This window comes from Brienomyrus brachyistius, chromosome 25 (genome assembly GCF_023856365.1).
Source record: "Brienomyrus brachyistius isolate T26 chromosome 25, BBRACH_0.4, whole genome shotgun sequence".
In the NCBI taxonomy this organism is placed as follows: domain Eukaryota; kingdom Metazoa; phylum Chordata; class Actinopteri; order Osteoglossiformes; family Mormyridae; genus Brienomyrus; species Brienomyrus brachyistius.
In genome coordinates, this window is record NC_064557.1 from 9407530 (window position 1) to 9420365 (window position 12836).

At 49.8% G+C, this 12836-nt stretch overlaps 1 protein-coding gene across 1 annotated transcript in view; it reads left to right on the top strand.

The window, feature by feature from the left end:
• galntl6 (polypeptide N-acetylgalactosaminyltransferase like 6) overlaps positions 1–12255 on the top strand; it is a 98996-nt gene extending 86741 nt beyond the window's left edge. The window contains exons 8-13 of the mRNA XM_048996545.1: positions 5975–6092; positions 7824–7931; positions 8087–8308; positions 10624–10740; positions 10894–11043; positions 11392–12255. Coding sequence (XP_048852502.1) covers positions 5975–6092; positions 7824–7931; positions 8087–8308; positions 10624–10740; positions 10894–11043; positions 11392–11559 — 883 coding nt within the window. The 3' untranslated portion in view covers positions 11560–12255. The remainder of the gene's footprint in view (positions 1–5974; positions 6093–7823; positions 7932–8086; positions 8309–10623; positions 10741–10893; positions 11044–11391) is intronic.
• Positions 12256–12836: the final 581 nt, after the last annotated feature.

Sequence of the window (12836 nt, forward strand, 5' to 3'; positions counted from 1 at the left end):
AGAGTAGATTTATTCATTTATATTTGCCCCTCTCTGTTATAACCGACCTTGAATTATTCGCAGAGAGGACTGTCGGGTTTCTCCTTTTGTCTTTTTTTCTCCCCTTTTCTGCTCTTGTGGAGAACATCCTCATGTTTTAATCATAATCTGTCAGACATGCCCTTGGTTCTCCACGCGGAGCTTTAAGGAGACAGAATGAAAACATGCATGAACCACAAGCTCATCCTCAGGATCTTGCGCAGGACCGTGACGAATGTCCGCAGGCCGAAACTGCCAGGCGAGCTTCTCCCTGTGTCTCCCGTCATTTGTGTCTGACCTGCGGGTTCCGGCTGCCCTTGGTTGCATTAAACGCATCAGCCCTTCGAGTTAAAAGTGGAGCTCATCGATCACTCCAAAGTGCCAGCTAGAGGTGTCGGTGTTTGAAAGCAGCGACGAGATCGCTGTACTCCTTTTTACATTTAACGATAAATTCAGCGCAGGAAATGTGACAAATAGCCAAGCTGGAACATCTAAAACTTTGAGAAAGTGCTTTTTTTTTTTTAAACAGGAAAATCACTGCAAGTCCCTTTGCGGCCACTCTGGCCCAGAGGATTGTGGGAGTCAGGCACTGTGGCCCTTTAGCACTCTGCTTCACCCCAGCAGTGCGGTTCTGCGTTTGCCCAATTGCCCAATTTACCGAACGCCCTGACAGATGGTGGACGTTTGCGATACAAAACAACCCTGTTCCCAAAAGCTAGAGACACGAGAGGGATTCAGAGAGGGGTGAAAACTCTTAACCAGAAAATTAGCCCTCACAAATGGGGTCACTGATATTTTGATGGATAAAAAGCTATTTACCCATCAGAATAATTTACGCAGCTTTTTACGAAATAACACGGGACCATTACTGTTCTGACTTCTCAATTAGCCTGCAATACTCCATAGACTTATATCTGTCAACAGACAGTCTGTCAGCGTGAAATGTGAAGCCCTTAAATAGAATAAAAACGCTAAATTAGCAGGGAATTTTGTTTCGCTACGGCGCGTCCAACATGGCCACCCACACGCGTCTTATTAACATGCTGCTAGTCCAAACGTTCGCTTGTGGTGTAACTTAGCGAGGGATGACGCTGGACGTGAGATTAACATCAAAACAATCCTCTGCGATGCTTCCGGGGGGGAGACCGCGGCAGAACGGGCGTGATTTGGACGGGCCTCAGTGAGTGGATGATCCCCCCGCCCCCCCCAGCTCGTTAAGTACAGGCATGGGGAAAGGCTGACCAGCCAAAGCTGGAACTCCAGTGAGACCGAGGCTAATTATGCTATTTGATACACTGGCCGGCAGAATGTGTAAAATGTGATTTTTTTCGTTTCCTGGGTCCTTCGAACTGATTGGAATCGGACCAACACCATGCTTCCGGGAATAACCATTCCTGGTCTCCTTTTTCTGCCATTCTTTCTGTTTCCTACCTTCTTAGCTGCTGGCTAAAGACCTTTCCAATGGACTGTTGGACGTTTCAGCCGAGATGTAGGTGTCAACAGGCAGAATTGATCTCTCCCTCTACATCTCAGCGCATTATTTCATGTGGCCTTTTGCTGCAAGACCTTGAGGAGTTCTTTAATATTTGAAGCCCATTGCCGGACCCCAGAATCGATTCCTGTTGGTGTTTGGTACCTCTGGCTGATCCCTTAGCCGCTGGTGTCTTTTTAAAGAAGTTGAAACGGAGGCGCTGGGATCTGTGGGCCGCAGGTTGAAAGCCAGGAAGTTTAGCTCATTAGGGCTAAATTTCAAGCTGTGACCATGAGACGAGGCGGGAATTTGACAACATGAACAGTTGAGGCCTGTTGCTCCCTAACCCTCTATCTATTGGTGCTTGGATTGACACATGGGTCAGCCAATCCCTTTGACTCAGAATGCGGCTAAGCCCGCCTATTGCGTTGATGCGTTTAGCCGTCCCCCCCCCCCCCCCCCTGCAAGCGGTAAATCCACGGCTAAATTACTGGCTAATTATAGTCATCCTCTTTCATCTGAGACCGGTTTGTGTTTTTGGGCAGTTATTTATCCGAAACCATGGGATGCGCTGCCAAGGATACGGATCCATGCAACCAGAGCTCCCAGATTAACCAGTGCCTGCCCGGGTGCCGGCCGGCGGGCCGCCAGTGAAGAGCTGGCTTCCCTATTACCTTCCTTAATTGAGTCAGCAGCTATATTTCAGTATTTTATTAGATTGGAAGGGACCAGACCAGAGAGGATTACTGCAGAGCAAATTGATTTTGTTGCCCTCTGCTCTTCTCCGTCCGCGGCCCCTTCCAACATGATCTAGGGGGCTGGTGAGCAGACTGTGGGCTCTGTACACTTCACGACCCCTTCATCGGCACAGGGGGAGTGACATGGGACGCGGGCTTCATTCCCGCCTGCACTGCGACTCCAAATGTTAACTGAGATCAGCATGAAGGTCGGGGAGACCCAGGACGGCAGATGTGTCCAGGTGTGTCCCCCTATTCATCTACCAGCGTGTCATTAAGCCACTCGTCACAAGTCCGGCCAGAAGAACATCACGCTTCTTAATCCAGACCGGGAATTTCACAGCTGCCAAGCTCTCGCAGTTTCCTAAGCTACGGCACAACTTTCCACAATGAAGCCTTTCCAAACCGCTTTGGGGGCCTGCATTCTTCATCACGAGTGCCGCCGCCCTCGCTCCCCGCACAGCCGAGCCTTAATTATGCATTCCGGCGACGGGAAAAGAGGAAAAGGTTAAAGAAGCGAATTCACCAGTGCGAGAGTGCAGGTACAAGCCCGTGTGCTTCCGCCCTCGAACAAGGTACTTAACTCAGATTGCTTCGATAAATAAATGCCTTGGGAAAAAAAAAAAAGCCACAGGCTATGTTTAAACAAAGTAGGATGTGTCGCCTTCAATGAAAACACCTGCGGAGGCACTAAAAATAAGCCGGAGAAAAGTTCAAGGCGGATATCGGTCTTTTATCCCTGCTATAAAATGTTTTTTTTTCTCCCTTTTGAATTTGCTTGATATATGCTGTCAAGGGCGCAGTGAGAAGTGCCAAGCGCTCCGGGTCCGTCGCCGCTAAAGGCAGCGTCCAAATATATCCTGGCCAGTCCCCGCTAATGGAGCAGGCTGGGCCTGATGCTGTGAAGTGAATTAACGAGGCCGCCTAGCCGGACCAGGGGCTCCCGGAGCTCTAATTGGGCTGAAGAATGGATTGGGGTGCGGCAAAACATAACTCCTACCGCTCAGAAATTCCTCCAGGTCTTAGTACCGCACGGTCTTCGTTCATACCTCCCACACCCGGTCCCCCCCCCCCCCCCCACACTGTCGACACCGCATCGCTGCGTTTCCATGCCTACCACTTAAGGTCCGGGGCCCCTGACGTTCATTGAAGATCCGCGGCTCCCTCTTATGGCCGCTAGCCGGGTCACACGTCTTTTAGGTTCTGATGAGAGAGAAATTATAATAAGCGATAAAGTGAGATACTTAACGCTCAAAAGACAAGAGACTCCGCAGAGCGTCAAATCCCTCCAGTCGGCGAGACGGACGGGACACGAGTCGAGGAAAAATGCACCAAGTGGGGGTACCAATCGGAAATGGTTGGGGTCGTCATGGAGACAAGTAAAATCACCTCTTTCCCTGAAAATTAGTCCGGCACTCTCATCCATATAATTTTCCCCAGTATTATGAAATTAGCTGAGTTTATTTCTTAAAATAAACACCATTAACCAGCTTTCCTCACTCAGAGCATGAGGAACAAAAGGAAGTTGACTGTGTCAATCTGATCGGGAAATTGTGTCAAGCTTTCTGTTAAAGCTACTTTTAGCAGGCTGACTGTTACCCGTCCTGTCCAGGCTAACTCTGATAGCCATCCCTGCAAGGCTAATTATGTTAGCCATCTCTTCCAGGCTAGCTATGATAGTCATCCCTGCAAGGCTAATTATGTTAGCCATCTCTTCCAGGTTAACTATGATAGCAATCCCTACAAGGCTAATTATGTTAGCCATCTCTTTCAGGCTAACTATGATAGCCATCCCTGCAAGGGTAATTAAGTTAGCCACCTCTTCCAGGCTAACTCTGATAGCCATCCCTGCAAGGCTAATTATGTTAGCCATCTCTTCCAGGTTAACTATGATAGCAATCCCTACAAGGCTAATTATGTTAGCCACCTCTTCCAGGCTAACTATGATAGCCATCCCTGCAAGGCTAATTGTGTTAGCCACCTCTTCCAGGCTAACTATGATAGCCATCCCTGCAAGGCTAATTATGTTAGCCATCTCGTCCAGGTTAACTATGATAGCAATCCCTACAAGGCTAATTATGTTAGCCATCTCTTCCAGGCTAGCTGTGATAGCCATCCCTGCAAGGCTAATTATGTTAGCCATCTCTTCCAGGCTAACTATGATAGCCATCCCTGCAAGGGTAATTAAGTTAGCCACCTCTTCCAGGCTAACTATGATAGCCATCCCTGCAAGGGTAATTAAGTTAGCCACCTCTTCCAGGCTAACTATGATAGCCATCCCTGCAAGGGTAATTAAGTTAGCCACCTCTTCCAGGCTAACTATGATAGCCATCCCTGCAAAGCTAATTATGTTAGCCATCTCTTCCAGGCTAACTATGATAGCCATCCCTGCAAAGCTAATTATGTTAGCCATCTCTTCCATCTCTCTTATGATAGCTACCTCTACCGGGCTAACTTGCTTGTTATCTGACCTTGAAATAGACTTTTCTGATATATGGTGATTATAATTCTGCAAGTAAAAGTAAACACTGTGCAGCTGTGTCTGGAGGAAGCTGCAAAAAGAAAGAAATCCATAAACCCGCCCAGGTAAATCATTGGTCATATAGTGATCAGTGGTCATATAGTGATCAGTGGTCATATAGTGATCAGTGGTCATTGTTGACACAGCACACAACAACAAAATTTGTCCTCTGCAGTTAACCAATATGTCAGCTGACATAGCAGGGGGCGGCTTGCTCAGGGTACCCCAGTGGTATCTTGCTGGTCAGGGATTCTTTTGATTACAGGTGTGCATCCCTAACCATTAAGCCACCACTGCCACGTGAGGCAGTTGTGTTGGAATGTGATGTCATCCTGCCTGAATGCCTTCATTTGCACCCGGTCCAGGTGGCTCTCTAAAGGAAAGAACCAAACAAATCGATAACTAGCGAAAATCAGGACCAAGCGCTGGGTGCAAAATCTGGGTTGGTCTGAAGTGGAGAGACATTTCTGTGGCCCATACTGGGGGAGGGGGGGCTACCTTAGCTGTGTATTAAACAGTGGGGGGCCTAATATACAAGGCCTATTGCGAGGCATCGCATGGCCTGCAATCCGTCCCCACAAACACATTTTTCCTGGTTTTACAAAAACCTCTGTTTTTCTTCCCATTGTTTCCCTACCTATGAACACCTCAGTCCCCCCCCCCCCCCCACAGAGGATGACCAAGTACCTAAAGGAGGCCTGTATATCATGCAGCCTTTTCCTTCTGCATCGTAATGATCTGAGCACCAAACAGTACAGAAATACTAACATTATATGTGTTAATAATGTTGAGCGTAATAATGCTCGCGGTACTACAGCATGCATGTCCCTCGATGCTCGAAGCTGTGCTGTTATAGGGGGGGATCTGCCGTCCAACTCTACTCCTCATCCCTCCTTCCCAGCTTCTCATTTATAAATTCCCATGATGCTGATGCTCTCGCGTCACCTCCTACAAAAATGCCCAAGTCAGAAAGAATTAAAATAAACATTTGGCGTGGTTGCCAGCCTAGGAAGTGGCATCCGTGTGGCCACAACACCACGGCGAACCTTTTGGGGGGGGGCAGCATTTTCATCTGAGAGTAACAAGGAGCAGCCGGCTGCATAAACAGTAGCCGGCGATTTCGCTGCCGTGTTCCGAAAGCTTGGCCGCCAGCTAATGCAACGTCGGGAGCTGCACTGATGTCAGATTCTCACTCTCTAAGCCGTCCCCCCATCCTCTAATCTCCAGATCTCCAGTGATGGCCGGGGGCCTCTTCGCCGTCAACCGGGAGTGGTTCTGGGAACTGGGAGGCTACGATATGGGCCTGGAAATCTGGGGAGGGGAGCAGTACGAGATATCATTCAAGGTGAGTGAAAACGCTGTCTGCGTTCGCGCTGGGCCTTGTCCTGTCTGCCTATTCACTGCACGCTTAGTCCTACTTGCCGCGGATCAGACGCCCTACCCTACAGCGTTTAAAGTGTTGATCCAGTTCCACCGCTGTCCTGATGCGCATCCCAGTGGTGATTTTCCCCTCGTCCTTTCCACGTTGCCTTCAGTGAGAGCTGAAAGCCCACCAGTTGGACTCCGTTTCAAAATTAATTAGCTTGTCTGACGCCTTCATCGTCCTCGTCTCAGGGCTGACTCTGTTTGTTATCTGGGTGTGGAGGAGGTGTCTGGTTATTGTGTGCGGCAGCGGCAACATCCTCTCCCGTTTCATTACCTTCCCACCGTCTGTCACTGTGCGCGTCGTTCGCTCCGCACTGGGCTCCATGGCAACAACAAAAACGGTGCCGGGGACCAATTGGTGGGTTCACTGTTTCTCCCTCTTTAGTCCTTCACAGAAACATTGTGATGTGGTCCTTTAGCGAATCCCAGTTCAATAGCCCCACAATTTCACCCACAATTCTCTTGTCCTCAAAATAATGATCGCTGCACTTTACTAACGTAGGTAGTAGTATACCGGTTGGCTGTAAAATATTGTATTTTGTTTTCATCATTATTATTTTTGCATGGCACAAGCAGGTATTGAAAATGGATGGATAGATTATCTAACCCAGGGGTCTCCAGCTACTATCCAGAAGTTTTTCTATCCTTCCCAGCTTCTGATGAGCCACACCTGTTCCTGGTATTTGCCTGAGAGCTGGTGTGGTTCATCAGAAGCCGGGAAGGATAGAAAACCTACTGGATAGTAGGTCTCCAGGACCACAGTTGGAGACCCCTGATCTAACCAGTAATAGAGTTCTTTGGGGGCTTGGATTGGACTCCATAGCTGGGAGCCCGACTCTCAAATTGAGTGATTTCCCTAACTGCACATTAGACGGCACTGTTGGTGTGTCCGCCAGTCTGATCTGGGTATGGATAACAGGTAACAGCCAATAAGGTCTACAGCAAACAGTGTCACCACTGGGGATAGCAGCTTGTCCGTAAGAAGACTGATAGCAAGACAGAACGCCGCATTTCCCAGGTTAGCGGCCACATTCATAAGCTAATAGCAGCGTAGCCGCAGCCAGCCCATTAAAAGCAGACCCAAAAATGAATGCGTCTTAGTGCTGGCAGCCGTGCTGCATGTAGCTGTAGCCGCTAACTTACGTTAGCGATCCACACAGGTTCGAGAGAGAGAGAGAGAGAGAGAGAGAGAGAGAAAAGTAGGGGGAACACCAGCACGGCATGTTAGCGATCCGCAATCCGCTTACAGGCATTAGATTGTAATCAATTAGCTTGTCTGACGTCCCGGTCATCCACATCTCAGGGCTGATGCTAGTTCTACCAGGTTAGCCAGCACCATGTCAGTGTTTGTGATGTGTACGGCGCCCAGCTGCCATTCACTCCGAAAGCATATTTTAGCATGAGAAACATATAAAGCCTGGGTATAGAGACAGCAGTCTCACTGGCTTCATTATTCAAGTAAATAATTCATTCTATTTCCATCCTGCTAATTCGGCTCGCACTAAGTTCGCCTAAGTTCACCTCAAACAATATCAGCGTCAGTGTTTATGTCTGTGGATCACTGTGGCATCATAACATTTTGATTTTTGCTGGTTGCTATAAAGCCTCCACTCAGATGGCATCATTAACACTGACTTCCATTCCCCCCCAGGTGTGGATGTGCGGGGGCAGTATGTATGACGTGCCTTGCTCCAGGGTGGGGCACATCTACAGGAAGTACGTCCCGTATAAAGTGCCCTCCGGAACCAGCCTGGCCAGAGTAAGGGTGCCGGCACAAAGCGCAGCCCACGCAGGATCCAACTGAGTTGCCGTGCGGGTTTAAGGATGCGCCGGCCTGTTTTTGAGACGGTTTAAGTGAAATAAGTGAGATCGATTTGATGTGCTGCAGTGTCCTTTTCTGTCCCCCCCCGACAGAACCTGAAGCGGGTGGCGGAGACGTGGATGGATGAGTACACCGAGTACATCTACCAGCGCCGGCCGGAATACCGGCACCTATCCACCGGTGACCTGACGGCCCAGAAAGCCCTGCGCAAGCAGCTCAAGTGCAAGGATTTCCGGTGGTACATGGAGACCGTGGCCTGGGACATACCCAAGTACTACCCCCCCGTGGAGCCTCCGCCTGCCGCCTGGGGGGAGGTGAGCCCGCTGGCGGCCCATTGGCCGGCCCACCCGTCCCTCAGGACCCATAGGGAGGCGGGACTTCCTGTGAAGGCGGGGAGTGGGAGGGACACTGACAGTCAGCATCTAAGGAACAGCAGTGGCATGCTTACGGCACGATGCGTAACCTCAGGAGCGTGAAATGCAGATTACACTCGGCCTCAAAGAGGATTACAGGCCCCATGTAGTGCAGGTGGCGCTGAAAAGCAAGCTGTAGGCAGCCATTACCGCGACGGAGAGCCAGGTAACAAGCGGCCCCGTTACCCCACTGCCCCTGTCTGACCGCTTTCGACCGTGCAGCCGATCCAGACGTCCTGCCCTGCGGGATGATTTTGCCAGGTGACGTGTCTTCTTCTAACTTGAAGAGGCTGTATGAGCTTGTATGGGACCACGGAGGTCAGCAGAGTCGTCATGCGAAGAAGCGCCCTCCTGCTCATCTTGGATTTATTAGCTCCTTGGCCAGGGGCCCCCTGGGCCCCAGATCATCCCCATGTGGCCCCTCTATTTATGGGTGCCCGACTCTGAAGGGCTTCGCTCATCCAGCCCACGTGCATTCAGAGGGGAAATTGATAGTTAAAGCGGAGTGGAGTGCGTATCTCTGAGAGTATCCCCTGGGGGCGGGGGGGGGGGGGGGGGGGGAGGGGGATCACACTCACCGCACTTCTCCTTCTGCCCAGACGACGGCAGTAATTTCACTGTCAGGCTGACAGCTTCATATCTCGACTCCGTCGCCGTGGGCCCCGTCGCCGTGCCGACGGCCCTGATGTATGGGACAATAAAAGGGGACCTCATTGGGCATTCGGCAGAGCGGCCCAGCACAGCGTCGAGAAGGGGACCAGACACATAAATAAGGGCTCGTCAACATCTCCGCGGGGTTTTCAGCGGGTGCGTCTATAGCGTTCAGGACTGAATACACCCCAGACCAGTCCAAACGCTTCCTTTTGCAGCTTCCTGTTTTCTCCATTTCCGTGGAAACTGTATATATAGGGGCGCGGCAACTCTGTCCCTTGGGTGTAGAAATTCAGTTCCTGCACTATATTTTTTGAAGGCTGAATTTTATAAAAACAAACAAAAGAAAACAGGATTCAGCTGGAGTGTAATACTGGTGTGTGTCGTGTGGTTTTATATACATTTTTTGTAGCATGTTGAATGAAACATTTCACATTTTCTTTGCTGATAGGGGTAGACCTTGTGTGTGAGTTGATTAAATCTGGGGTTGCGGGCAGCATCTCTAGTTTTAATAAAAGATCTCCGTCTGAAGAAAAGCCCCGGAGAGGCTTTCAGTTTGCTGAAAGCTGTGCTCTGTGTTTAGGCCACATAAAGGCAGGGGATTCGGGAAATGGAACGAAATTGCTGGAGGTACAGAAATGCCGGGGAGGGATAGCCTATATCCAGTGCTCCCTGTTTGCCAGGGCATGGAAAATGTCAAATCAATTGTCCAAAATATTTCATCCATTGGCCAAAACACGGGGAGAGGATGGAGTCACAGGAGAGGCAGAGCGAGGCAGAGGATGGAAAGAGAGGAGGAGGTCAAGAAGGCCTGGTACAAGAGAAGGAGCCCAAAGATTAGGAAAGTAAGAGTTCAGGGAAAAAAAATATTACAATGAATAAAAATGAACTGGAGCTAAATGTAATATGTAATTATTTTCCTTTTATGATCTGTTTTGTTCTCTGACGATAAGGGCAGGTGTTTCATTACAGCAAGAGAGCGGTAGAGTTCTGCAAATGAGAAGCGCAGTGGCTGTGAAGTGTGGACGCTTAACATCAGGCTCCGTAACTGTGGATCATTCCGGAACAAAGAAAGAAACGTCAGGCTGGATGCTCACCGGTGCTGTGTGATATGTCTTCATAGCGAGGGAGCAGCTAACGTAGCGGTTAGGGGGTTAGAGGCGTCAAACCACAGATAAGGGACCGAACTCACCGCCATATGGTTACATTCCTTTCTGTATACATATACAGCTCTTTCCATAGAGAGCAGTTTTGGATAAAGGACAAATCTGTTGACTATAACAACGCATAAGTAAAATGTTTGTTTTATAGATCTGACAGCAGGAAATGGAATTATTTGTCTCTCGGGGTGTGGTGCATGATGGGAAGGGAGTTGTTCCCCACCTTTGCTTGGACCCTGCAGCGTGCTCAGCGTGCCCCCCCCCCAGCATTTCCCAATAACCTTCAGGTGTCCCAAGGTCCAGAAGGTCTGGGGGGGGGGGGGGGGGCGGTGATCCGCTTGGCAGTGTGTTCACACCGCACGTGGGCGGAGCGAGCCCAGCATGACCTGCCGTGTCCGCCCACAGATCCGGAACGTGGCCACGGGCCTCTGCATCGACAGCAAGCACGGGGCCACGGGGAGTGAGCTGCGCCTGGAAGCCTGCCTGCAGGAGCGGGCCGAGCGGACCTGGGCCCACGAGCAGGTACGTACCTCTCCCATAATACCCTAGGGGCTGCTGGGGATTCGGTCGGTGAGGAGTAAAACCTCATGGACGTCCTGTGTGAACTGGACCTCTGGTGGGGACAGTCACCATCTTAAGAACCAGGATCTCACAAAAGCGCCACCCATCTGTCAGATCTTCACCTTTGGCTGGAGGGAGGACATCAGGCCCGGGGACCCGCTGCACACCCGGAAGTTCTGCTTCGACGCCGTGTCACAGAGCAGCGCCGTAACGCTGTACGACTGTCACGGCATGAAGGGCAACCAGCACTGGCGTTACAGGAAGGTAAGTGTTCCGACAGTGCCCCCTGGTGGCAGTGACGATACCAGTGAACAGCAGTATAATCCTACAGGCCGAAACATGAGCTCGTACATGCGAACAGTCACGGACTGTGTATTTGCAGCGTGTCCCACAGTAGCTGGCTCCTCGGCCACGGTCTCTATGCACCAGGCTTTCTCTTTTGATTATAGCACTGGTTCCATGCTGCACAATGCAGCCCACTCGATAAAAACCTTTCCCACCTTGGTGGTTGTAATCTGTGGTGGGTGCGGGGGTGGGTGTGTGATAAGGGCGGGGGGATTATCCTGTTGGCGGCGCTCTGGTCACGCCGGTCCCCATCTTCCTGGACTGTAGGATAAGTCTCTGTACCATCTGATGAGCAGCGGCTGCATGGACTGCAGCCCCCGTGATAAGCGGGTCTTCATGAGCGCCTGTGACCCCGAGTCAGCGACACAGCGTTGGCTCTTCCGCCACATCAACGCCACCGTCCTGGACAAGTTCGAGAGCCCAACCAGCTCCTAGGCTCGGCCCGTGCAGCGAGCCGCCGGTGAGAGCCAGGCCGGGCGTCCCTGGGACCCCGGTGCTATTCGGGTTTTGAGACGCTCCCACTCCTTTCGGACCCCCACCCCAGACCGGCTCCCCCTAATGCCGAATGGGGAGGGGGCACCACGGAGTTGGGCCGACCCAGACGGGCTTCGGGCGAGGCCTGGCCAACAGGGAGCAGCTGCAGGATGCGGGAATGACAAGGCCCACCTCGCCTGGCTGGTCAGTGCGGGAATGCGGGAGTACAGACACATGGACACTGCATTACAGCCGAAGTCGGGTTAGTAGCACAATGGAGATCTGACATGTGATAAAAGCAGGAACATCGATACAACGCTGACTTCATGTTCTTAGGAATTACAGCAAGTTCCCTTTGAGTGATCTGACTTAATTTGTCTATATAATTTTGTTTATTTCTGTTTGTTTGTCTATTTATTTCCCTGTTTGTTTTTTTGTTATTTTACATCAGCTAGCTGTAATAGTACTGGACAATGCGAGACATTAAAATAAATGGTGAAAAACACGATTTTGAGAGAACCAGTAAAATAGCCAGTGTCCAAAACGAACTGTCAGCAAATGAATAGTTATCTATCATGCAAAAAAATATTAGGATAAGAAATGTTTTATAGTTTTGTTTTGTGTTTTTTTAACAAGCAAATAATGTAAAATGAAATAAACATGCTGTAATATGTTAGCAAGTGGTGTGTTTTTATTTCAGTGTTAGGAATGAGGGTTGTTGTTCTTGGTGACCGAGTGACTGTAATTACACGCGTGTCTATGATTATCAGCGACAACTAACAATTCTGCTACATTTCACATTAATGTTGAAGGATCTTACGTTTATTAGTGATCCTCTACTCCCTCTAGTGGTGATGTTTGTCAACTGCATTCCAATAAATGAGACGGTAGTCATTTACAAGAGGTATTTCAAAGCAAGCAAACACAAGTCACATCGCTATACTTATATGAAAGTGCTTTGGGTTTTATCACAATTATAGGAGCTGCCTTATAGTAGGTTATACCTTTGCAATATTTTAAGCTAACCTGTCATATGCAATAAGCATAAATCAGGAGTCAAAGGCATGTCAGAACTTGGATTAGGGTTTTCAGGCGACCTTCGTGCACTGATCATAGAGTATTATGTATCGTTTTTGTAGTTACGGTTTATTAACACTAGATGGCAGCAACATCAGAAAGATGTTATTCCAAACTTTGTCAGGTTTGTCACTAAAAGTCATTTTATTTTGGCACTTCCC